Raw genomic sequence first — 27,233 nt, forward strand, 5'->3', positions numbered from 1 at the left:
CTGACACCTGAGGCGACCACCTGAATGATGGTCAATCAGTCCTGAATGATACACATATATGGATAGAGAAATGACTTTCAGCAGATCATAATATTTCCCCTGATACCTTACAAGGCATGCTTTATATGTAAGATCAAGATTGTATGAAAATGAGGAATATGGGGGTTACAGCACGCTCCCCCAAGGTACAGAATGTCACAGTGTGCCACTGGAATAGAAATAATACTCATGCAGGGTTTGCCACTAGCTTTAATTGGGACAAAATCAGACCCCTTACACCCAAAGGCATCTGATTCTCAAAAGCTTTATAATTTGTATAGCTAGTTATACCTGGGAAAAATGAATGTAAAAAAACCCTACCAAATTAGTCTGGCAGCATTTTACACAGGTGTAAATGACTACACTAAATGCTCTTCTCTTTTACCTCGATAGACTGGTGCTAACATGCTGTTCCTGAGATACTTCACATTGTCTTTTAGTCTTGGTGCCCATGAATCCAAGAAATGTCACTGCTTGATGCTGCCACAAATAGGTAAATAAAATAGCAAATAACTAAGCAAGAAACATGCTTTAGGTATGGGCCAGATCCGGGTCGCTTTGACAGTAATAGCAGTTTTGCCATTGGCTTCAATGGAAGCAGTACCGCAAAATAATCTGCACCAATTGGTAACTCTTGAATGAATATGCTGTACATGCTTGTTTTATCTCATATTGAATAAAATTCACCCTCTGCCTATGCATTGCATAAATCTCACTTAAACGCTGTACTGATGTCATAATTGCGATTTAAATCGTACCTAGGCCTAGTTCTGCCCCACCTTCACTGAGGTGAATTTCTCCCCACTGTGAATGCACATGCTTCCTAGTAAATGGGAATCGCCCAGTTTAGTCACCATTTTAAATTTTGAAGCCAAGGATTTTTAAGGTCACAAATGTGGTAGTTACCTACATTCCTGCTTATTAATATAGAGTTTGATATTGTTATCACAAACACATTATTACCACTATTATTATGGGCCCACACACACACACAAGAGGGCTACCTTAGGATGCATCTTTGTCTTGGCTTCCCTAAAACCATCAGGCTAACTCTCTGCACATTATGCTGGGGCAGGGTTTAATAGTTGGTGAACATATTCTGTTTTTTAGTTCAGCCCCTCTAGTCTTGAGAGACACGACAGACCCTCTGTTTGCCTCTGGCAGGTGTAATCTGCATGGATTTCTGTACAGGGCAGCCAAAATATAGTTCAAAATAGCCACAAGAGCATAATAAACTTGTGTTTATTTGGGGGCATAAATCCAGACATGAGCAGGAATTTGGTCCTCTGTATATAAACTGAAGTCTGAGACAGTACAACAAACAGATGAAGCTGAATATGGGATTAAACAATTGACACCATACTGGGATGTCATAGTCAAGAATATTTAAATAATAACAAAAGGTTTAGCATAATTCTGGATTTTTTAAAATTTGGACTATACCACAACAACAGTTCACATAAAATACCACAGAGAACAAAGCATATAATCTAACAATATGCTATTAATTTGTGGGTGACAAATGATGATTTACTTGTATGGTAGGATCAGGGCCCTGCTTGTGTTAGGCACTGTACACACATATAACAAAAGGCCAGACCCTGTTCCAAAGAGCTTATAATCTATTAGCCATTTGGCAGTTTGCGAGTGTAATATCAAAATAGCTAATACAAAATTGTGGGCAAGTGTTAAAATACCAACTACTATCCTATCTTGCAAAAACCACAACAGGAAAGACAATGCGACTGCTATTTCAAGATCTAGCTAAATAAACCACCATAACGGTCTTTAATTTTTATTTTTTTTTGTAAATCACATTTATATGATTTAAACCCCCCCCCCTCATGTTTGAAGAACATGATGAAGATTGAAGGTAAGCATCTGAAAGGTAGGAAAGGCCAAATGGAAGGTTGTCTGTGTCTCCTGCAGTCAGAGGCCCTGAGCATACACCTTACGTTTTCAGAGTAGCCGCCCTGTTAGTCTGTATCCGCAAAAAGAAAAGGAGTACTTGTGGCACCTTGGAGACTAACAAATTTATTTGAGCATAAGCTTTCGTGAGCTACAGCTCACTTCACTGGATGCATTCAGTGGAAAATACAATGGGGAGGTTTTATGTACACAGAGAACATGAAACAATGGGTGTTACCATACACACTGTAAGGAGAAAAGAAAAGGATTCAGAGTAACAGCCATGTTAGTCTGTATTCGCAAAAAGAAAAGGAGTACTTGTGGCACCTTAGAGACTAACCAATTTATTTGAGCATAAGCTTTCGTGAGCTACAGCTCACTTCATCGGATGCATACTGTGGAAACTGCAGAAGACATTATATACACAGAGACCATGAAACAATACCTCCTCCCACCCCACTCTCCTGCTGGTAATAGCTTATCTAAAGTGTTCATCAAGTTGGGCCATTTCCAGCACAAATCCAGGTTTTCTCACCCCCCACCCCCATACACACACAAACTCACTCTCCTGCTGGTAATAGTTCATCCAAAGTGACCACTCTCTTTAAAATGTGTATGATAATCAAGGTGGGCCATTTCCAGCACAAATCCAGGTTTTCTCACCCCCTCACCCCCCTCCAAAAACCACACACACAAACTCACTCTCCTGCTGGTAATAGCTCATCCAAATCAACTGCTCTCCCTACAATATGACAGGTTTCAGAGTAACAGCTGTGTTAGTCTGTATTCGCAAAAAGAAAAGGAGTACTTGTGGCACCTTAGAGACTAACCAATTTATTTGAGCTCATGCTCAAATAAATTGGTTAGTCTCTAAGGTGCCACAAGTACTCCTTTTCTTTCTCCCTACAATGTGAGAGTGATCAGGTAATGTGAGCTATTACCAGCGGGGGGGGGGGGGGGGACTTTTGTAGTGATAATCAAGGTGGGCCATTTCCAGCAGTTGACAAGAAGGCGTAGGGAACAGTTTGGGGGGGAGGGGAGATAAACAGGGGGAAACAGTTTTACTTTGTGTAATGCCACATCCACTCCCAGTCTTTATTCAAGCCTAATGTAATGGAGTCCAGTTTGCAAATTAATTCCAACTCAGCAGCTTCTGGTTGGAGTCTGTTTTTGAAGTTTTTCTGTCGCAGTCTGGAATGACAGGCGCACCGACGCTCCTGCTGGCTGCAGGCAGTGCCCAGACGCCAGAGGCCTCAGGGCAGGAACGGGAGCTGGGCCGTGAAGCGGCTCCTTGTCTCTAGCTGCAGCGTGACGGATCTATGTGTACGTGAGGGGAAAAGTCCCCCCGGGGGAGAGCTCGGGCCTGCCCGGAGAAGGCTGGCTCCGGAAATGACAAGGCGCCGCGCACAGCACGCGTGGCCCTGGGTGAAAAGAAGCAGCGAGCGCTCGGCTACCTGTAGCCCAGCCAAGCTCCCCGCCCCGTCCTCTACACCCGAGCGCTGCCCCGGCGCAGGCGGGGCTTCAGGCGGGAAGGGGCCGGGCTGCGCGGGGTCGCCGCGTTGGGCCCATGGAGGCGGCGCGGGCGCTGTTTGCTTGGGTAGGTCGGTGCCTCCAGGGCGGGCGCCCTGAGCGGAGGAGGGGAGGCTACTGCCGGGGGCTGGTTTGCTGCCTGTGCAGGGAAAAGGGAGAGACGAAACAGAGGCCGGGGAGGTATTTTCCTCCCATTCTCTCTCACCCCCCGGCACTTGTACCTGCCCCAGCAATTTCCCCTTCCCTAAAACAAAATTATGGCTCCTTTGCAAGAGCAAAGACCGACCCCGCCTCCCCCCGCACCAGTAGGAGCCGGACTGTAGCCCTCTGTGCCTGCAGGGGGCTGCGTGCTGTGCCGCGTGCAGATGCCCCTTGACCGTGATTTCCGGAGCCTTTTGCCGGTGGGACAATGGGTCCCCCTCACAAAGCCCCAGGCGTGGCCCTCACAGGCCGGGGTGGGACCCCTGCACCATTCGTTCGAGACGGGGGCTGTGGTGGAAAGGGGGCTAGCCGCGCACCCAGGGCTGGGCAGAGCGCGGAGTAGCCCTGCCGGCGAGCCCCAAATGCCGCGCTTTGCAGTAGCGGGGGCTGGTGCAGCGCGTGGGTGTCACGGCAGAACGGTGTAAATAGGCTTCACCCCCTTCTGCTCTCTTATCTGTCAGACGTCTCACAGCAAATCGACAGCCCAGCCCATGCCCTTACACTGCCTGGGGAGCCTCGCTGTGGCAGGTCTGAGGAATGGGGGATTGCTGGAGTCTTGTAGCAGCCGGGGCTGCAAAGCCGAGGGGTGGGGAAAACTGCTAACTTTCCAGGAGTCCTTTGAGCTGCCACTGTCTTGCATAAAGACAGGTTTCAGAGTAGCAGCCGTGTTAGTCTGTATTCGCAACAAGAAACGGAGGACTTGTGGCACCTTAGAGACTAACGAATTTATTTGAGTGTAAGCTTTTGTGAGCTACCTCTGATGAAGCTTATGCTCAAATAAATTTGTTAGTCTCTAAGGTGCCACAAGTACTTCTTTTTGTCTTGCATAAAGTGGACTGAGCAGATTGCAGCCACTGTTGTGTTTAATATAGAGCAGTGGTTCCCAAACTTTAACAGCCTGCGAACCCCTTTCACTAAATTGTGAAATCTCATGAACCCCCTCCTAAAAATGAATATTTCCAGGGGTTTAAGTTTAAATTTTCTCTGCACTCCAGGGGGCTCCTGCTGCTGGACCCTGTTGACTGACCCGGTCAACTGAGCTCCACTGAGCTCGGGCTGCAGGTCCCGCTGACCGCCGGGGTTTGGGCTGCCAGCCCCAACTGCCCGGCCCTGCTCTCGCTGGGGTTCGGGCGGCTGGCTCCCCCACTCACAGGGGCAGGGCTCAGGCTGCCAGCCCCAACTGCCCTTCCCCACTCTCCCTGGGGCTCGGGCTGTCTGCCCTGCAACCAGGTCCCACCTGCTGCCTCCAATGGCTGGGGACCTCTGGCCGCCATTCGTGAAATTTTTCTGGCGAACCCCCTGTAACATTTTTCAAACCTCCGGGGGTTCACGATCCCCAGTTTGGGAACCACTGATCTAGAGAGAGATTATGCAAGAAGATTACAGGGCATAGCGTGGACACAGCCTGCCGCTCCTTGTGCATGGGCAGGCTGCTGCCCAAGTGAAATCAGTGGGGCTCACTGGTGCTGAAACTGTTTTTGCAGTAGGGGTGCTGAAGGCAGAAACCATGTATTTGGGGGGTTGTTACTACTTCAAGCCAGTGGGTGCAGCAGCACCCCTAGTTCCAGCCCCTATGATAGGGCTCCTTACAAGGACAGCAGTTCACCCGTGTGCACAATTGCAGGGTCAAGGCCTAGATTTATAACAAGTGGGAACATTGCACACTGGGTCCAGTGGTCTCCTCAGGCTGCCTGCATTAAATGTGAGTATGGCTATGCGTTGCATTGTTGAACTCTGTGGGTTCGCCTTTGCGACTCCTGATGCAATTCTAGGGCACACATTATGGGCATTGCCATTTGTATGGTTGAGTGCTAGCAAAGCATCCCCTTATACAAACATACCACACTGAATAAAAGTGCTAAAAATAAATAGCAAAAGGCTGTAACGGTTGTATTAAGTTCTCTGTTTCTGAAGCTACCTTGTTAATCTTCGCATAGAACAGATTGTGTGCTTCTGTGCTTCCTTTTTAATGTATATCTTTGTGATCCTCCCTTTTCTGATCCCATCTGAAAAAGTTCAGAAATAAAATATATTTTCTGAAAGATTCTATATTATGCCTTCCCTACCCCCCCCACCCCCAGCAGTCAGAATTTCAGCAGCTGTGTGTATTTTGAGAACTGCTACTGTCCAAAGTTTTTGAAAAGAAATCCTTCCTGGGAGTTTGAGAGAGGAGTTTGCTCTGGCAAGTGTGCGGTCTTATGCCACCAGTGTCTGCAGAATTTAAGCTTTTATTTAAAAAAGACATCAAATTTCTGTTTCTTATTGTTGTGAAGATCACTGTATAAATGTAAGCTGAATGTGATGTCTGCCGGAGACTGCTGACACTCCTATGCCAGCTCTGCTACTTTATAGCTTTGCTAAGCATTAGCAGAGTGAAATTAACCGACTCAAGGCCAAATTGGGGTTGCTGCTCAGAACCACAGTTGCCAACTTTTACGTGGTAAGTAAGCACCCCGACTTTCACAATAAGCCAAAAAAATCAAGCTAATCCCATTTCAAAACAAGGCCAAAACAAGCCGATCCCTAAGAACCCCAACGCTCTATGTGACTAGATCCACCATGGGTGCAGTCTGGGACTGGGGTGGGCCCGCCGTGCACCCCAACTCTCTCCCCCCTTTGCCCCCACTTGCTGGGAGCTGATAAAAAAAAAAAAAAAAAACAACAAGCTACAAGCCAAAAACTAGCTAACAAGTGACTCACAAGCCAGTTAAGCCAAAAACAAGCCCAATTTCTGTGTTTTTTTTTTTTTATGGATTTGGCATGTCTGTTCAGAACCCTATTTAAAGGTTTCTGGGAATGGACACCTGAAAATGTATTCTCTCTCTCTGCAGTGCATCGTTGCAATGTGTCATATGATAATACAGTCACCTGGTGGTATCCAACAAAAATAATCCATTAGTAGTGCATTGTGCCTTTGGCCTTTACATAGTGGAAGAGGGAGCCAATGGGCTATGCATGCCACAACCCATATGCAAAAAGATGATAGCTGCTGATTGTCAGTCTGCATTCTGCTCAAATATCTGCATGGTTCGTGGACACCAATTCCTCTGAAAGTTTCCCCCTTTGAAGTCAAGAGGAGTTTTGCCATTGACTTCAATGGGACCAGGATTTCAGCTGTGGTGCATGAAGGGACATCAGAGGCATGGTGTGGATAGCTATAGTTGGCCCTACCTGCTCTGATACTCATCCACAAACTCTGGTGTGCAGTAGCCATATTGGTCAAAAATAGTCATCATACAAATTTGCAAGAGTAAGTGGAGATATGCACCTCAGGCAACTGGAAACCTTTCCCCCCCATTCTGAAGGCTGCTAACTGCCCAAGGTATCCATCTTCTCTCTTCCTACCATCTCACCTTGCCCTTTTATTTTCATCATCTAATTGTGCTATACTCTTTGCAGTGTGTATATGAGTTTCCTTCCAAGAAGAGTTGTGCAATTAGTGAGCAGTGATAAATCCCCAAACCATCTGATATTATATGTACTATTTATAATGGAGTGATTAACACCAATTTCTAGCTTCCTGTTGAGCTGGAATCTTGAAATGTAATGCACACATTCATTGTAGGCCATGGAGTGCAGCCCAAATCCCTAAAATGAACTTTGACCTCTCCATCCAAGTGCCCTTTTGTGATACAGTCTTAAAATTTGCTACATTAATTTCTTATTGATACCATCTCTCTTTAAGAGAGATCAGGTGCTCCATAACCTGTGTGGGAGAGAGAAGGAACCCAGATGAGGCAGGGGATTTGAGGTGGAAAAGGGCCAGTGAAAAATCATAATGATTAATTTCTGCTTGGGGGCAGTAATTTTGGGCTGAGGTCAACACCACCCAGGACCAGGTGTTTGCTAAGAATGTTGTGGAAGGCAAGGAAATGTGCTGTTGGCACTGATGTTGATAGCAGTCCATGAGTCTGGCTGATCTGACTATCAATTCATGCTGCTGAGAATCCTCAAAGACATTTTAAGACTTCCCATATTTTATTTTTGGTGATTACTTTGTGCTATTTATTTAGCTGGCTTGGTTTTAGCTTATAAATATACCAGTAGCTTCTCTTTATGCCCTGTCTGAGTTGAAAGAGCTGACTAATGAGAGACAAGTGTTTCCATTTCACCAGTTCCAACTTCCAAATGAGACAGCATGTGCTTCTTACCTCATTTTGTGGGTATTATGCTGAGAGAGCATCTACATTAATGAAAACTTTGTGGTGGGCGGTTACATTTATTAGCATAATTACTGCATGCATAATTTTAACACTAACAAGCCTTACACATTCTTTAGTTGTAGGCACACTGGGCTAAACTCAGCACTGATATGTTTGAGGCACAATTCGATGAATAGCATCGTAGTTATGCTAGCATACATCAGTAGTGAATTTGGCTCAAAGTGCCTCAAATTATCTTGCCAAATTTTCTTAGTTAGCCAGGGATACATTTTATTTGTACAATTATAAAAAGGAATTTGAAAATATTCAACAGCTTTTCTGTGGAATATTTGACAAGCCCAGGGCTCCATAAAAAGAACACAGCTTATGCCATTTGTATCACTCTGTGGTTTGAGGGTTTGTATGATAAGGAAACAGATGCATGCAAAAAATAAGCAAATTTTGGCATAGAGAAATAGGATAGCTGTTTTTTAAAATAATCAGCCAGATGTTCACAGTCGGTCTCTGCTTAGGGACTTATTTGGTAAATTAGTGAGAGCGGTGGCCATTTATACTATGTATGGTATCACAGTGCAGACCATTCATAGTTTTCCTTATGGCAGTCCATGTTGTTTGAATGAGAAGCTGCACTGGAATTGATTTGATACTGCATGGTGGGAAGGATGGTTTAGTAATGGCTGGAGCACTGGACTGGGACTCAGGAGACCTAGATTCAGTTTCTGGCTTAGCCGCAGACTTGTCATGTGATCTTGAGCAGATCACTTAATCTGTTTTTTGCCTCAGTTCTGCATTTGTAAAATGGGGATAATACTTTTTACCTGACAGGGATGATGTGAGACTAAAATTCAGGAAGGGGAGTGAGGCGCTCAGTAACTATGGTATTGAGGGCAACATAAGTACTTAATTGACTGCCCACAGCTTTATGGACTGCATCAGTGATGCTGACTGCCTTATTTTTCTGCATCTCAAGTTGTGAACTGAAACTTTCCCATGATTTAAAATGTAGTATAAACCTTGCTCAGCAGCTCTGAAAATCAGTCCCTATACTGTACAGTAAAACATTCTGCATTACCTACGATATTTCTCTAAAAACAGGCGTTCCCTTGCTTAAGATACATCATGGCAGATGTAGCGATTGCTGTGATAAATATGTATTCTGTATTGATCACAATTGCAAATATTTTTTATATGAGTGCTAGTTATGGAGAATCCTGCATTTGTATGCCAGCAGTTAGGCACTTCACATTTTTATATTCTTTAATACCTAGTAGTTTATTAATGCAGTCTCTTACACTTTTACATAGTAACTTTAATCCATATGTTTGTGGTTTATAACAGGTTGTATGTGTATCTGCTACAGTTTTACATGCATACTGTAGGCATTGCCATGCATCTTCTAAATATTATGCGCAATACAACAATTGCCACTTTGTCTCAATCCATTTGCTCACTCAGGCTTCTAGTTTACAGTGCAAATATTCTTAGGAAATTATAATCTGCTTCTAATAATATTTCGGGCTACAGTGGAGAAAAATTAAACTAATATATTTTAAAACCAGATGGGACCATCATGTAATTGCATAATGCAGGACATAGAATTTCACCAAATGATTCCTGCATCAGTTACGTAACTACTGTGAAAATATTGCATCTTGCAAATTTTAATCTGAATTTGTGTAGCTTTACCTTCCAGCTATTGGATCGTGTTATGCCTTTGTCTGCTAGATTAAAGAACTTCTACTTCAGAAATATTGTCCCCATATATCAGAGTAGCAGCCGTGTTAGTCTGTATCCGTAAAAAGAAAAGGAGTAACCTTAGAGACTAACAAATTTATTAGAGCATAAGCTTTCGTGAGCTACAGCTCACTTCATCGGATGCATGTAGATACTTACAGACTATGATCGAGTCACCTCTTAACCCTGTCTTGAATAAACAAAATAGATCGATCGTTAGAGCCCTGGGCGGATACAAAATTTGTATCTGCATCTGATCTGCAATCGCAAACATGATATGAAGCAGATATCCGCAGATTTGCAGGGCTCTAGATATAAAATTTGGATCTGCATCCATCCGTGATCTGCAAACATGGTCTGTGGATATCCCCATCCACAGATACAAAGTGGATAGCTGCAGATTTGCAGGGCTCTATTGATCTTTAGTCTCTCACTGTAAATGCAGGTTTTCCAGACCTAAAATCCTTCTTGTACGGCTTTTCTGAACCCTTTTCAATTTGTCAACGTCCTTTTTAAAGAGTGGACAGCAGAACCGGACAGAATATTCCAGGAATGGTCTCACAAATACTGTATGTACAGTGGTAATACCACCTCTTTACTCGTAATCAGTACTCCCCTCCTTTTTTTAAAAATTTCCTCAACAAAATTCATGTAAGAGTGCAAGATTTAAAGATGGAGGTGCCAACAACCTTTGCAAAGTGCTTAAATGGACCTGCTGCTCTTTGAATAAAATACAGCTCTTAAACTGTATGATATTATACATGCAGTATTCATCTCTTTCAGCTTCACCGCAATCTTGTGAATTCTTAAGCACTAGTGGATAAAATTGGCTGCTGTTTAATGGCAGAGGCATGTTGAACTTGCACTATCTGATGCCTGCTCAGTAATTTTTAAAGGGTTTGCATATAATGGGCCTAAGATCCAAGGTGTCTGTGTTCTAGGTTCTGCATAACAAAATACAGACAAGTTGAGTTTTTGCAAACCCTAAATAAACCCATTTCTAATTAAAGGCTAATAAATTGCTTTATCAATAAAGCTCTCTCATATTTTTATTTTTCTGTGTGTGTTTAAAGGGTGCAAACAGCTATGGGCAGCTCGGCCTTGGTCATAAAGACGATGTGCTGTTGCCCCAGTCTCTGAAAGATTTTTCCTGCAAACATCAAAACATTAAGAGCATTGCTGGAGGAGGAGGACACTCTGCAGTTATTACTGGTAACGGACATTCACATGACATATGTAATGCAAGGGCTGGCATGTTTCTGAATGAGAAGCTTCTTGCTGGGCCTCTCCCAGCGCTGTGCTGCCACCTATGTGTGGATTGCAGTTTCTAGCAATTGCCAATCTGTAATTGCAAAGTGGAAAAGTTATTTGCTGCCAATGAATTGAATTGTTTTGAAGGGGAGTTATATTATTTCAGTTGCCTCTAATGGTCATTTTATGATTATGTGATAATTATTTCTTAGCCTGTTCTACCCGCTTAGTATGCAAGAGGGTTCATTACTTTGGGGGGAAGAGAGGATATTTCACTTTACCTTAAGTGGTGTCCAAACCCCTGATTGGAAAGTTCTACCATAAATAATGGCTGCTTAGGAAATAGGAAGGTTATGAAGGAGAAAGTGAATGGGATGAAAGACTTCCCTCTGAAACACTGAGGGGGAGCAATGTTAATGTTAGAATCATCTCCCTTGGCAGTCACATTCTCCATGGCTGTGTCTATACAATAAAGAAAAGTGTATTTTTAATTCGTTAAAGATATATAATTTTATCTTGAGAAGACAAGGCCTATGCATGCAGTGCTAATTTATCACAGGATCACAATGTGTGTATGATTCTATTTTGCCTGTGTTATGACTGTGACAGTGGTTTTATTTTGCAGGTGCAGGAGAACTCTTTGTATGTGGCCAAAACAAAGGAGGACAATTGGGACTCAATCACACTGAGGATGTCCTGTGTTTTACTTCATGCACTGCACTGTCTAGTGTTTGTGTGATACAAGTTGCCTGTGGTTGGGATTTTACAATCATACTTACAGGTAAGTCCATCTCACTAATAATAATACCTACCTCTTATATAGTGCTTTCATCAGCATACCTGAAAGTGCTTTACAAAAGAAGTCAATATCATTATCTCCATTTTACAGATGGGGAAACTGAGACTCAGGGCAGTGTAATGGCTTGCCCAAGGTCACCCATCAGGCCAAGAGCAGAGCCAGGAATTGAATTCAGGTCTCCCAGTCCAGTGCTCTGTGCACTAGGCCATACTGTCTCCCACTAGGGCCTGGAGAAATATTATGACATACAGTAGAAGCACAGAGCTCTGTCGTAGCATGGTCTATACAAAGCCTGAGTGCTCAGAGGTTTTATGCTATTTGCTTTGCAAGTGGAATTGCTGAATGTTCCGCACACTCACTCTTCAGTTATCTTTAGACCTTTACTGAATATGGTTTATAAGACCACAAGCCCTTGAGCTTTTGGAAAAGGGACCGTTCAGTTCTTTATATGCTGTGCTGTGGTATCTGGCATATAGTTCTTTTAACGATGTGTTATGGTATCTTGCTTATAACCATAAATGTACCCTAAGGTATAATGTTATGAGTTGCACTGCTCCAACAAGGCTGTATTACGTTGCAGGAAATGGCCAAGTTTTATCCTGTGGGTCTAACTCTTTTGGACAACTAGGAGTCCCTCAAACTTCAGGAGGATGCTTGATTCCACAAAAGATTGAGGTAAAGACTCAACAAAGTTGTCCTCCACAGATCTGGTCCTGTTTTCAGCGCCCCAGACAAAATCACTAAAATCAGTGGAAAGACTCCAATGGATTTCAGTGAGTTTTGGATCAAGCCCTTGGACTCATTAAAGAGAAGAGAATTACTTGTGTGAATGATAAATAGCCAGGATTAGGCACTTTAAGAGAGTGAATACTATAGACATTAGAAAGTCAGCACTTTAGGAAGTTAAGGGTCTGTGTGGTGGTGTGTGTGTGTTTTAAATGAAGAAGGTGCCAACTTTTACTAGAGGAAAATGGTACATTTTGGAAAAGGACATAAAATTTCATCCACACACATTTTAATAGCCACGGTCAACCAAACAATGGGCCAAATCCTCAGATGTTGTAAACTGACTGAAGTCAAAGGAGTTATGTTGATTTTCCCCATCTGAGGCTCTGACTCAGGGCTTATAAGGTGTTAGAAATGTTTCAGTACACATTTGAGGAAAGAAGGAAAGGATTTCCACTGATCTTAAACTTTATTTAGTTTCTTAGGGCTTTATGTTTAAAAATTCAAAGGATCAAAGGAGAACTTGTTAAAAAACACAGCTGATTTCAATGCAAACAGCTGTGTTTTGGGATGCCTACTGTAGGAAAGGTTTTGTTCAGTTGAGTTCCTTCTGCTGGCACATGCTATATAAATGCCAATTCTTTGGTTTTGTGCTTCTTCATTTATAACTTAGCAGTGCAACATAATATGTGGAAAGATCTTTTAGCAAAGGTTGCAGAATCCATTCCTAAAATTTTATTTTTCATAGGAAAAATCAGTGTGAGAAATCAGCACTTTTGATCATCCCTACAATAAGAAACTAGTGTGTGTGCGGGGAAATTAAAATTTTATGGATTTTAGATGCATATTCTTTGACATTATAAACAGCAGTTAAAAAAAGAATTTTAAACGAAGTGAAAAATACATTAGTATTGTCCTCATTTAACCTCCAAACGTTTATCAAACCATATCAATTTCAAAAGAAATATGTTTGGAGATTAGGGAAACCCATTTCTTATTGGTCTGTCTCTTGCACTCATAAGCACTGAGGGGCAGACTCTTAAACCCCAGCCTGTGCTGAATAATACCGTACTCCACAGATAGTCATCATTGCAGTCAATGGGAGTACTTATGGGGTAAGGCACAACTCAGCATGAATAAGGGTATCAGAATCTGTGTCTGAAGTAATTGCTTTAAAAATCTTATAAGAAATAGCTACTGAGACTTATGTATCCTCAGAGCAGCTTTCCTACTGTTGGCTATGAACCCAGCAGTGTGAATGAATTCCTCATGGCAGCACTATTCTCTCCTTCTAATTAATCCCTATTTACACTTTGGTTTCGATTTTTAGAACATTAATGAAACTCTCTCCTCTCCAAATAAATTCCCATTTCTGTTGTATTGGAGAGAACTCCTGGTCTGTAAAGCTTCAGAAACGACAAAGTCCTTTCTGGTTCTTTGGTTAGGATTACCAGTCTCATTGCCAGTGCCAAAACCTGTCTGTTGCTTTTTTTAAATTCAGGGTCAGCATGGTTATAGAAACGAGAGAAAGACCTGTAAAGTTATCTAGGCCTCTTGGGCACATGGACTGTGTCATGCCTTATTTTTGTACATCACCTACCATCCTTGGAAGGTGCTGCATTACTACTGATAATTATAGTCTCCCACCCTGACAATGCAGGCTCATTCTGCATCTACAGTATTTTCTGGTGGGGTTTTACACAGCTGGTATAGATCTGTCAATTACTAATTTAATAAACCACTTGAGCGGTGTTTTGTAAGTACTACTTGTGTTACATTAAATGCTCATGTTCGCTGCCATTTCTTTTATATCAATATTACACTCACAAAACTATGTTAAAAGAATGTTAAGTTTGCAAAATCAAGCCCTCAAATTAGGAAATGCCAGAATTAAGGCATCCCATGCAACCTTAATTTGGTCCCTCTGTGCATAAGTGTTATAATACAGTTTAATTCAAAGTTCATACCTAAAGACAGGGTCTGCTGTACTATTGCACTTCTGGAAGCTTTGTTTGGTTTTCTTAAGAAATTCCCAAGGCTGTTTTGAAATGAGACTGAAATATATTCTAAAATAAATATCTTTGTGCTGAACTCTGTGACATATAGTCTGTAAATGTGATACCATTTTCTTGCATTTGCATTGATAAAATGTGTTTCCCTCTGAGAGGTGTAAAATGCAAAAATGATTTTTTCTTATGTTTGAATAGTCCCTCACAGAGAAGGTGGTGAATGTTGCTGCAGGACTCAGACATGCTCTTGCTGCTACAGGTGAATATGCCATCATAAATTTAACATTTCAGTTAGAAACTAATAGTACTTTTAGTATGTGAGATGTCTAATAGCTTACATTAAAAAAGAAGGCAGGGGAGGGAAAGGATTTATGATTTTATTCCTATTCGCTACAGAAGCCATAGGAAAATGACAGCTGAAAAATCCTGTCCAAGTTAAGGGCAGGCATGTTAGGCAAGAACATGATAATGAATATACTAGAAACACCTCTTTCTAAAAAATGGTGCTGAAAGAAGACTGTCCAAGAGCACAGGGACAGATTTTCAAAGCTATTTAGGTGCCTAAATAGCTTTGAAAATTTGTCCCTTAATGACTTCTTGGGTCTCCTACTATCAGCAGTGCTCTATCGTGGCGGGTCATAGTTTGTATGAACTTTCAGGCCTTTTTCTGCTATCTGTTTTCAGAATTCTCCAAGGCTTGATGGGGAGTCTTCCACAGACATTCTATGGATTTGGCAGGGTTTTGCTGCAATCAACAGTCAGCACATTGCTTTCTTGTTGTTACTTGCATATGAGTTCCAGACAGTTGGGTATTGGATGAAGGGGTAAAGGGCTGAGATAGAGATTGGAAGAAACGTGTAGTCTAGTGGTTGGAAAAAGAACTAGGAATCAAACACCCCCGAGTTCTGACCACAATTCTCAATTATAATCCAGATCTGGATACTTGTATCCTCTGGGCTAAATTATGATCAGCCATAGGAGTCTGAGCAGAGGACTACTGGGTATAAGAGGTTAGGTCACAGTGTAGCAGGGAAATCAGCCTCTGTGGGGTTGTTACTCCTTTACTGCTTCCCAGCATGTCGGCCAGCACAGCTGAGTTGTCATGGAGAGTGTAGTAAGCTGTGCCAGGTAAAGGGGTGGCAGAATTTATTTCTCCACTGGAGGCTGAATTGTGGGACTTAATTGTGATTCTTTGAATCACAGTTCGGTCCCATATCCTCTCTTGAGGCAGTGCAAATACGCAGTTCTCCTTACCGTGAGTCTTGAGCAACTGCACAATGTAGCCCTCAGGGATTTGGAGCAAGACACATACCCCTCTTTGGTTCAGGTTTCTCCATTTATAAAAGGAGAGTAATAACCACCTGTCTCTTGGAGGCCTTGTCAGGATTCATTCAATGTGTGTAAAGTGTGTTTGGGATGAAAAGGGTTGTATAAGTGGAAAGTAGTATTCGTTATAGATAACTTTTTTAATTAACACCAATATAAACTAAGCCAAGCAAACACTCTTTTGAAATTAGTTAACAAGAGAAAAGCCAGTCAACTGAATTTGTCAGTAATTGTTGTGTTTTAATTTCCCTTTGTATGCCTGCACTGAGAAGAAAGTGGCATGGTGTTCCAGTGGGGAACAGGCATGGCTTCTTGGGCAAACCGGGCAAGCCAAGGGAAAATGATCCCATCCTTCTTGACGGCAAAAGAACCTTGTAAAGTAACAGGTAACTAAAGAATCACACTTTTTCTTTGTAAAGACAGTAGCACTGGGAACAGTAATATATAAACCATGTACATATATACAAACAATGCACCTTTTCTTTAACCCCCCTGGTGTGTTATCTACGCTTCCCATAATTTTGCAGTGATTCAGATGCATTACAGAAGGTCATTACAGAAGTAATGGATTCATTGATGCTGGGTAAGGGGCAAATCCAGACCCCCTCCTGCATGGTCACGGTGGGAATTAGTGCAGCTGCTGTGTGCAAAGAGGGGATGTGGATGTAAGGGAGTTGTGTTCTGTGGCACCATGGAGGGGCTGGAACATGGGTGGGCTGATATGCTGGGAGTGGGACTTCGACACTCCATGGACCCTCCTGTCTTTCTCAGATTACAGGGATGCGAGTGGCCATGTTAACCTCCATGGAGTGGCTCTGCAGATGTGCTGTGGCTTGCAGATAGGTTTCCCCTCTGTGTTCCCAAGCGTATCTCTTTAACACCTTGTCATAAATATAAAGGGAAGGGTAAACCCCTTTGAAATCCCTCCTGGCCAGGGGAAAGCTCCTCTCACCTGTAAAGGGTTAAGAAGCTAAAGGTAACCTCACTGGCACCTGACCAAAATGACCAATGAGGAGACAAGATACTTTCAAAAGCTGGGAGGAGGGAGAGAAACAAAGGGTCTGTGTGTCTGTCTATATGCTGGTTTCTGCTGGGGATAGACCAGGAATGGAGTCTTAGAACTTTTAGTAAGTAATCTAGCTAGGTATGTGTTAGATTATGATTTCTTTAAATGGCTGAGAAAAGAATTGTGCTGAATAGAATAACTATTTCTGTCTGTGTATCTTTTTTGTAACTTAAGGTTTTGCCTAGAGGGGTTCTCTATGTTTTTGAATCTAATTACCCTGTAAGATATCTACCATCCTGATTTTACAGGGGGGATTTCTTTATTTCTATTTACTTCTATTTTTATTAAAAGTCTTCTTGTAAGAAAACTGAATGCTTTTTCATTGTTCTCAGATCCAAGGGTTTGGGTCTGTGGTCACCTATGCAAATTGGTGAGGCTTTTTATCCAACATTTCCCAGGAAAGGGGGAGTGCAAGTGTTGGGAGGATTGTTCATTGTTCTTAAGATCCAAGGGTCTGGGTCTGTAGTCACCTAGGCAAATTGGTGAGGCTTTTTACCAAACCTTGTCCAGGAAGTGGGGTGCAAGGTTTTGGGAAGTATTTTTGGGGGAAAGACGCGTCCAAACAGCTCTTCCCCAGTAACCAGTATTAGTTTGGTGGTGGTAGCGGCCAATCCAAGGACGACGGGTGGAATATTTTGTACCTTGGGGAAGTTTTGACCTAAGCTGGTAAAGATAAGCTTAGGAGGTTTTTCATGCAGGTCCCCACATCTGTACCCTAGAGTTCAGAGTGGGGGAGGAACCTTGACACACCTGGTCTTGGTGTTCCAGTGTGAACTGGCATGACCAGGGCTCGGGGTCTGGATTTCCCCTTAATCACAGAAACACATAAGCAGCAGCGCATTTTAAATATGTTCTCAGGAACTGGCACAGTCATTTGCAGTGTGTCTGTGGTATGGAATGGGAACACAGGTTCACAATCCCCTGGACAAATAATGCTGACTTCCTTGGGATCTGTGTTCCATATGCTGAGACCTTTTGATGTAAAATACATAATACACTTATGGTGCAATTTCTGAAGTAATATAGCTCTATTCTGTACTACAAGGGATCTGGGCATAGAGTTGTGTCTTGCCTCTACTTATTCCATGGAACTGATGTTTCCTAGGTCTGGAAGATGTAAAGGTGAAAAGAGTCACTGCCAGCTCCTGCCATTCAGTGTCACTTACAGGTAGGCCCTAGGTATATATGTACGTATTAGTAGGCTTGGGCAATGTATTTAGAAGCTAGATATTTGTGACTCTTAATTTTTGTTCTAGCTGGGCTCTGCTTTAGTTTGTAAAATCTGATGGGATCACAGCACAGCATGCTATAACTTCAGTGGTATTCATTTGTTTGAAAGAGTAAATTATCAAAAAACAGAGTTAAGTGGATTTATTTGCTTTGAACACCATCTCCTCCCAAAGAGATCCTAGCCAGCACCCATCCCTGGTTAGGATCTCTTTGGGGAGGAGACAGTGTTCAAAGCAAATAAATCCACTTAACTCTATTTTTTGACAGTCATTTGGGGGCAGGTTCTTTTACACTTACTCCACAAATAGTTTCATTGATTTCTACAAGGCTGTTCTGTGACGCATGGTGTTACCTGTTGTGAGTAAGAGTTGCAGAATCTGGGATTTATTAATGCACCTTGGTGGGACGTGTTCTCCTAAATCATACAGGCGCTTTTGTAAACACTACCTTTTGCACTCTGCAGTCAGTTCTTCTGTGCTTGCTAAACAGGAACCAGCATGTTACATGGAAAGACAGCTAGAGTATTGCTCTGCGTGAAGGGAAACAGGATTCATAGTACCATCAATTTTAAGGGCGGAACCGATCATCAGATCGTCTTGTCTGACCTCCTGTATATCACACGCCACCCAGCCTACCTGCGCGCTGATCCCAACAACTAAAATTAGGCCAAAGGATTTACAGCCAACAGGAGACTAAACTGTTGTGTGCCACAGGCAGAGTACAGGAGGGACTGAGGTGCACCAATGACTGAGGCCCCCACAATGGCAAGGAATTTATTGAGTGAGATATATCCAGATGATCCTAGCATGCAACCCGCACCCTGCATTGCACAGGAAGGCCAAAAAAACAAATCCTAAGGTCATTGCAAATCTGACTAGGGGAAAATTCCTTCCTGACCCCACATACGATGGTTGCTTCTTATGCTATAGATTTATAATCTTGAGGCATGGAAAATGTATTAATCTTTCTGAAGACATGAAATCTTGAGTAAAACTACACGTTTGGGATCTCTAGCATCCTCTAAACTGTGCACCAGTGTATTTACTTGGGCTAATTTACAAAGAGCAATAATTTTGTGGGGAAATGTTGCAAAATGTGAGTTTTATTGAATTCTAAGACATGCAGACTGAGGTATCCCTAAGTATAGGCTACTCTGGGGAAAATCAATATATACCAGACTAACTGACATGTGAATTTATTTAAGTAGCAAATGGATTATTCTTCCATGTTTTTATTTTCTTGATTTTGATTAAGCAAGCAATCCTTTTTGGCTACAAAAAGACCACAGCTCCTTATGCTAGGGATCCAAAGCTATTTAATAATAAAAAATTTCTGTCTCTCTCCCTCCTGCGTTAGCTTTTAAAGGTGTTTGTTTGACTCAAAGTACTACAGTACTTGTTTTTAAATTATAAGTGAGCTACAATCTGCAGGGGTTTTTTACAAGGATGTGAGGCACTGTTTATTGTATATTTCATTTCTGCTTAGTCTCTCCTGCCACCTGTTGGTGATACTTGGAACACCTCTAATTTGAAAGAGTTTTACAGAACTGTAGAAAGGATTGTTACAAAAACATATGGCACATTTTAAAAAAAGGATGATGAAGCTGTTAATTCACTCCTTCAGTGCTCAGCTTGCTACTTACATCCAATATAGTAGCAACTATATGGCCTATAGGCATATGCTGTACTGCCTTTGGGTGTGTACAAATTACAGGGATCACATTAAAATATACAAAAGGGGCTAATGGTAAGTAGATTGTTGTAGCATCCTTAGTAAATTGTAAGCCACACAAATGTTATGTTGGTTATAGCCTTAGAAAAACTTAACTTTTTTTCTTTCCTTGAAATTAGCTGTTTCTGCCATATAACTTCTCAGGGGAAAAGAAGATTTCCTTTTTTCTGGGGAGGAATTCTAGGCAAATACAAGAGTCAATTACTTGATTTTCTCCCCCTCCCCCTTTTTAATTGAAAAAAATGACAGAGTCCTTTAGAAAACCTAAAAAATTCTGTTTTGGCATTCATTGTTTCTCTTAACAGTTCGTTAATGTGCTTTGATTAGTCCCATTTCAAAGAATACTAAATTCAAAAAATTGTTAATGCGTGTCAGCAAGGTCTACGTGGACAGTTATTCAGTGGCAGGGTAATGTGGGTCAGATTCACACCCCAGCTTGCATTGTGATTTTGTGGTGTGTGTATATGCAATTATTTTATTAAACAAATAGAGAAAAAATAGTAATTATCCACCAATCTATTTCAATGGTAGTCGATGTCCTTGTAGTGGAGAGAGGCATGAGCGGAGTTATTATTTCTGCCTTGGGAAAGGAAAATGTGTTGAGGACCCTTATGGCTACTTTTATTGTTTACAATCCAGGGTGTGTGTGCGTGTGTGTGTGTGTGTAGAGGAGTATAAATAGTGGGGAAAATATATAAGGAAAATTGAAACTGAATTAATGTACTACCCTCCCTTTGTATTTTTCTCCATCTGTTGATATTTCACAAAAGTAGCTTCCCTCTAATTTCTTTACTTTTGTATTTATTTCAGATGAAGGAGAATTGTGTGTTTGGGGTAGCAACAAACACGGGCAGCTAGTGAGTAAAGAGACTTTTCTTGTTGAGCCCCAGAAAATAGATGCTCATTTTTTCTCGGGTGAAAAGATTGGAGCGGTCTGGAGTGGATGGACGCACGTAGTGGCACAAACAGGTGGGAGATCCGAAAAGCAGCCAGAAGTTACAAGCAAATACTTAAATATCCACATTATTCTAGGCAAAACATTATTTTAATTTGATCTTCCTCACTGTTAATAGTGATGCACAGAGGTGTTTTCAGATCAAGCTGTACAGTGATAGTCTTCAAAAAGTAGGGGAATGGACTTCTTTCCATCAAGAATACTCCTGCTTCTCTGAAAACTTCGTATGCAATAAGAGCATCTGGCTTATTTTAGATGCTTGCTGCTGCAAAAGCACCAATATACACAAACAGCTCAGATCACCAGATGATAGAAAGGGGGTAACTCTCCAGTAAGTGAGAAGTTCCAGGGACCAGCCTTCTGGGCGAGGTGTAGCCTCGTCCTTGGAGAAAAGGGAGTCTGGTGGTGTTCCATGCAGTGGTAGAAGATTTTGGCTTTGGTTTCCAGGTTGTAGGGTCATCATTGGTGAGAGGCCTCTGGCAGATTTCTATCAAGGCCATAGAAATTATACTTTGAGGAAAACCTACTGATGAGGCTCCTTGTGGTTCCTCTGGGCAAGGAGTTTTTCTGGGCAGTGGGATCATCATTAGTTAGAGAGGAAGGATAGTCTGGTGGTTAGGGCATTAGCCTGGGAATTGGGAGACTTTGGGAGACTTCAGTTAATTGCTTGACCACATTCTCAGGGCTGGCCTTAAACCAAATGGCACCCCAGGCGAGGAGTGTCTATGGTTGCCCCTCCTCCATTTGTTAAACTTTTGAATACCTTATTTTTTATTGCATTTGTAGCCCATTTTGCGACTTAGATGTATGATTTACATGCATGATTCATCCCTGTCGTATAAGACAATACATTTGCATGCTAGGATCTGTAAATCTGTACTTACTGATGCCATATGTAAGCAAATAAAAAAAATTCATTTCCTCTACGCTTATAACAACTTTTTAATGTTAAGAATAACTGAAATGTACTAACATCAAGAAATTGAATTGTGCACCAACATTGGGTGGACCAATGTTAAAGAGTGTTACAGAAGGTGACATCATTGGAATATTAACCCTAGTCCTGTTTTAGATATTTTCCCATCAAATTTGCCCCTTTCTGCAAACTAGATTGCAACTGAGCTTTTTGCTTCCTATACTGAGCTCCCGAAGGCTTCTTTGGGGACATCTTTTATTTTCTATGGGGAAAAACAGACCGTATTAGGGAGAACAAAAGTCTATGTTCCACAGACTTAGCAAGTCATCAAATGTTACTTCTTTTACCATGCTTAACATGTAACAGTAGTTCTTTTATATTGTTACGTAGATAGGGGTTTGCTAGATAAGTTATTTACTTGTTCCCATAATATAAGAACTAGGGGCCACCAAATGAAATTAATGGGCAGCAGGTTTAAAACAAATAAAAGGAAGTTCTTCTTCACACAGCGCACAGTCAGCCTGTGGAACTCCTTGCCTGAGGAGGTTGTGAAGGCTAGGACTATAACAGGGTTTAAAAGAGAACTAGAGAAATTCATGGAGGTTAAGTCCATTAATGGCTATTAGCCAGGATGGGTAAGGAATGGTGTCCCTAGCCTCTGTTTGTCAGAGAGTGGAGATGGATGGCAGGAGAGAGATCACTTGATCATTACCTGTTAGGTTCACTCCCTCTGGGGCACCTGGCATTGGCCACTGTCGGTAGACAGGATAGTGGACTGGATGGCCCTTTGGTCTGACCCAGTATGGCCATTCTTATGTTCTTATATCACCGGTGTCTCTTTAAATATGTCTTTTATTAGTTGCTGCTTACAGACTTCAAGTGTTAAAACACAAGTACACCTTCATAATTACACAGTAAAGCAGGGTTAATAATACCGTAGCTGGGCTTTCACTTCACTTTGTTCTGTCATCTCACTGACTGACTGGCGATGCCCCACCGCTTATGTATCCACGAGGGCATGGCTCACAACATTCTAGAAGATTTGAGGAAAATGTAGTTCTCAGAAAGCCTGGAACATTCCACGAGATTCTACAAAAGTCCAGAACATTCTAGGAGGTTAGTGAAAAATGAATCCACATATGGATACCTGAAACACATTACTTCAAGCATTCTATTTTCCCTTTTGTCACTAACAACAAAAACAGCACCTTGAGCCCGATGCCCCTCAAGCCCGGCATCCCAGGCGGTCGCCTGGGTTGCCTGCCTGTAAATCTGGTCCTGCACATACTTCCAGTGTGATCTTGGGCAAGACTCTGTGCCTTGGTTCCCCATCTGTAAAATGTAGAAAATTCTTATATCAAATATTAAATGTACGATACAATTATAGTATTTATTTACCTCATGAAGGCAGTGTGAGGAGAAATACATTAAAGACTGGGAAGGTGTTCAGATACTGTGGTAATAGAGGCCATATAAGTACTTAAGATTGAACTCAACCTAGACAGAGGTTCTGGATGGTACTGTGAGTCATCTTTGCAGTTATACAAGTGTATGCTAGCAGGACCACACTGTCTATACTATTTTGTGGTCGCTTGGGAACCCCAAAATGATTTTTCTTAAACTATTATAAAAAGGACAGTTAAAAATTATATGGCAGGCATCAGGAAAACCTGGTGGAATGGGATTTAGTTGTTTTTAAGGTTGGGAGCCTAAAAAGGTCCAATATTTCCTCTTTAATCTACTTCTAAATGGTAATGGATTTTGAAATTTATCCCTCTGTAAATCTTGGTATTTATGTCATCCCTCATTACTATAACTTCTGAGTGCCTCTCGAGTGTATCCATTTGTTTTCACAACACTCCAGGAGGAGTAAGGGGGAAGTATTATCCCCATTTTGTGCTTTATCGAAGACATCTATGCAATGAGATGTGGTAGAGGAAATAACAAATATAGCACTGTACTCATGTCTTCAAATAGACTAAGTTTTTTGCATTTTCTCTTAATACTAGCTCTGCATGTACTTGAGTTTTCTTGATTTCCTTTATTACACTTTTAAAAACTAATAAGAAGTTGTATTTAAAAATATCCCAGAAAATAAGATGCTAGGCTGTATTGTTCGGTTTTGGTGAGCCATCTCATAGACAGCAAAATAGAAAATATCCACACAAGACTGGGAAAAATTATTACAATGAGGGGGACTGTCCCTATGAGACAAGATGAAAGAAAATGAGTATGATTTTGATCTGATCCTGCAGACCCTATGTCATCATGTGAAATTAAAGAAAATGGGACTACTCAAGTGTGCAGCGTATGTTGGATTGGGCCTTTGGCTTGGAAAATATAAGAGTCAGGCAATGTGATAGAGATACTTGTATGTACAATAAGTGGTGATCTGATGATGGCCAGCTGGGGGCACTTTCACTGTTGCTCTGTCCAATAATGCAAGGACAGGAGGAAACTGGATAAATTAGAAAGCAACCCATTAAAAATGGATAACAGGAAATATTATTTTTAGTAACATGTATGCAGCCTGTGGAATTTGCTACTGCAGCATATGTCACCTGGCTGACCTTCTCCCTGGCTCCAAAGCATGCGCTGCCATGCCCAATCTTTTGCACGGAGGTTTATTTCCTTAACAGAGGTTAGCAAACAAACAAAAAACAGCCTTTTAACTCTATCCTTGGCCCCAGGCTTCAGGGCCACCTTTCCCAGGGGTCTCTGGCACTGCAGCTCCTGGTAGCTTCCCAGTCTGTCATTTCTGCTCCCTTCTTGGAGCAACCCCCGCCAGGGCTGCTTCCCTGAGCCCCTGGTCCCTTGCTCCAGGGGTCCACCAGAGGATCTAGCTCCTCTCCAATGTGGGGGTGTTTCTTCCATGGTGCAGCCTGTTTCAGTTCTTCCTCCTCCAGCTTCCCATTAGCAGCCCTTTATAGGCCCAGGTGTAGCTCAGCTCTCTTTAACTAGCTGGATTGGGCTCACCTGCTTTGGTCCAAGGAAGCTGGGCTTAGTCTATCCATAGGGACCCACTACTCCATGACAGCATATTATTTAGGCAAATAGCTTACTGAGATTAACAAAAGGATTAAATGCTTGTATAGAATAAAAATAGCATTTGCAGTTATGTTAGCTAGTATAAATTACAAAGGACATAATCCTTAGACTTTGCTGTATACATTGATTGTCAGCTTGGGGGTGGGGTGGGATAGGCATGGTCAAGAAATAGCATTTCCCTGGTAGTTTTGCAGAACTTCCCAGAGGGGTCTTCACTTTCCTCTTAAACTTCTGTTTTAAGCCATCGCCAGAGTCAGATTGTGGGCTGGATGGCCTCTTTGTCTGTCCTGATGTGACCATTCATATGCTCCTATTGATTATCTAAAGACAGTATTTAGGAAGGGGCGACAAATCTCCCAGCATTATTATCTGCAGAGAGTTAAAATTATTGCACTGGTCCAAGGTTCAGGACTTGCTGTGCTAGGCCTTGATCCAGCAAAGCACTTAAGTAGGTGGTTAACTTTAAGCATATGAGTACTATAGTCTCATTGATTAAAATTCAGCACATGCTTAAGTGCTTTGCTGGATTGGTGCCATAAAGCATGGTACCAAATAATACTATTGGTGTGAGAGAAGAATGTCTATGATAATGTTTGATATATTGCAAACTGTTGTGCTAGAAACGAGTGGAATGCAATGGATCACTGGATACCAAAGCATTTTTGCATTCTAGTGGCAGATAACATTTATCACTAGCGCTCATGATTCATGAGGTATGCATCACATGAAAGTTGCACAAATCTGACAACTTCCTTAACTTTTTTAACCCTACTTAAACTCTAACCTGTTTTTGGAGGCTTCTGTCTTGAGAATTCTTAGAGCTATAACCAAGGCAATGCACTATTTGAAAGCATATTATCTTTGTTTTCAGGTGGAATAAAAGCACTGATCTCTAACTGTAGGGTTCATGAGAAAAGTGGTTCCACCATTAATGCTGACACTGAAGTGGGGGAAGCAAGACGTTAGTCAGCATAACCTGATTTTAAAGAGTGGTGATTGCCAAAGCGATCAGTTTGTTTCAGTATTTGTTGGCAATGAATATCAGCTATGTGAAACTTCATGTAGCAGATATTTATCACCAGCAAACAGTGAAACAAATAAATAGCTTTGACAACCACACTCTTTAACATCAGGTTATTTTGACTAATAGAGAAAACACTTTTGAAAATAATTTAAATGGAGCTACACTGACTTCTACCCTCTAAGGATCTGGGGCAAAATTTTCAAAAGAGACTAAGTGACTTAGGAACTTACTTCCATTTTTAAAAGTGACTTTTAGGCACATAGGAACATAAGTCTTATTTAAAATCAATGGGATTTAAGATTCTCAATCCCATAAGGCCAAATTTTCAAAGGTATTTAGGCACCTGAAGATGCAGATAGGTGCCTAGTGACCTTTTCAAAAGTACCTAGGCATCTAACTCTCATTGATTTCAAGCACCTAAGCACTTCTGAAAATCCCATTAGGCTTCTATCTACATCTTAGGCACCTAAATACCTTTAAAAATCTTAGACCCTTAGACACTTTTGAAAATTTTACTCCTTCTCTAATATGTGTTCCTCCATTATGTGACCTTCTCCCTGCAATGAATGAGAGGCTGCTTGAGTCTCCTGCTGCTGAGTTCATGACCAGTTCCAGAGTCCCCTGTAAAAGAGGGACCTAAAATCACCAGATTGAGGAAATAAAGGATTTAGGGGGGAAGAAAAGGATGAAGTCTGATATTTTCTCCACTTTGGCTACTGTGGAAGGTGGAAACGGGATCTATGTTTATCACCAGAAACATCAGACTCAAATTGGCTTCAGCAAACAGAATCACAATGAAGGAACTTTGTTGTGTGAGAGTTTTACTTAGTTAATAGTCTATAACACAACAAAATATAATAGTTGAAATAGAAGTTACTTTAAGCTTCTCTGTTTCAGGCCCCACCAGGACGAGAGAAAATTTGGGAGAGCGGTACAAATTCGGGCCCAATAAATGTTTTGAAGCATCATCCAGATCAAAAGTTTAAATTCCTGCCAACATGTCTGTAAAATACTATCTATCAGAGAAGACATATAATGAAAAGGGTTGGGTAAAACTTGAACATTTTGCTTATACTTAAAATTATAAATGCTGCTATTCCAACATGTTCTCTTTCAAAACATTTTGATTTTTATCTGCTCAGACAAGCAGGAGTTGACTGCAGAGAAAACAGAACATTAAAGAAGTAAATGGGACAGCGATGTTGCTAAAAGCAACCATCTGGAGGAAGAGTTGGCTGTTTTTTTGGTTGCCCTGATTTGACACTGTGTAAACATGTCTCAGGAAGTTATTTCTTCATTATTAGATGTAAGGAAGCAACGTGGCCTTTTTTTTTCCTCAGTTACATTAAGTTTTGCCTCTCATACTTACACTGATCTTATTTTTAAACACTGTGTTTCTTGTATGCTGTTGGTAGGGTTTTGCAGGGCAATGTTCAGCAATATTTGTGCTTTTCATTTCTTCCTACTTTCTCCTTCATCATAGCTGGAAACTCACTTCTGAGGTTAGGGAGATGCCTGACTTTTTTTTCCATGCAAGATATGCCATCGCATCCAGTGATGATGAAAATTCTCCTCTC

The 27,233-nt window shown here is 41.6% G+C and overlaps 1 protein-coding gene across 1 annotated transcript in view; it reads left to right on the forward strand.

Moving 5' to 3' along the window:
• The first annotated feature begins 3,263 nt into the window (after window positions 1–3,263).
• SERGEF (secretion regulating guanine nucleotide exchange factor) overlaps window positions 3,264–27,233 on the forward strand; it is a 257,144-nt gene continuing 233,174 nt past the window's right edge. The window contains exons 1-8 of the mRNA XM_077818328.1: window positions 3,264–3,544; window positions 10,649–10,787; window positions 11,452–11,607; window positions 12,206–12,300; window positions 14,559–14,619; window positions 15,959–16,072; window positions 17,858–17,920; window positions 20,524–20,682. Of these exons, the coding sequence (XP_077674454.1) occupies window positions 3,515–3,544; window positions 10,649–10,787; window positions 11,452–11,607; window positions 12,206–12,300; window positions 14,559–14,619; window positions 15,959–16,072; window positions 17,858–17,920; window positions 20,524–20,682 (817 nt within the window). The 5' untranslated portion in view covers window positions 3,264–3,514. The remainder of the gene's footprint in view (window positions 3,545–10,648; window positions 10,788–11,451; window positions 11,608–12,205; window positions 12,301–14,558; window positions 14,620–15,958; window positions 16,073–17,857; window positions 17,921–20,523; window positions 20,683–27,233) is intronic.

The sequence above is a fragment of the Eretmochelys imbricata genome, chromosome 6, assembly GCF_965152235.1.
Source record: "Eretmochelys imbricata isolate rEreImb1 chromosome 6, rEreImb1.hap1, whole genome shotgun sequence".
NCBI classification, from domain to species: domain Eukaryota; kingdom Metazoa; phylum Chordata; order Testudines; family Cheloniidae; genus Eretmochelys; species Eretmochelys imbricata.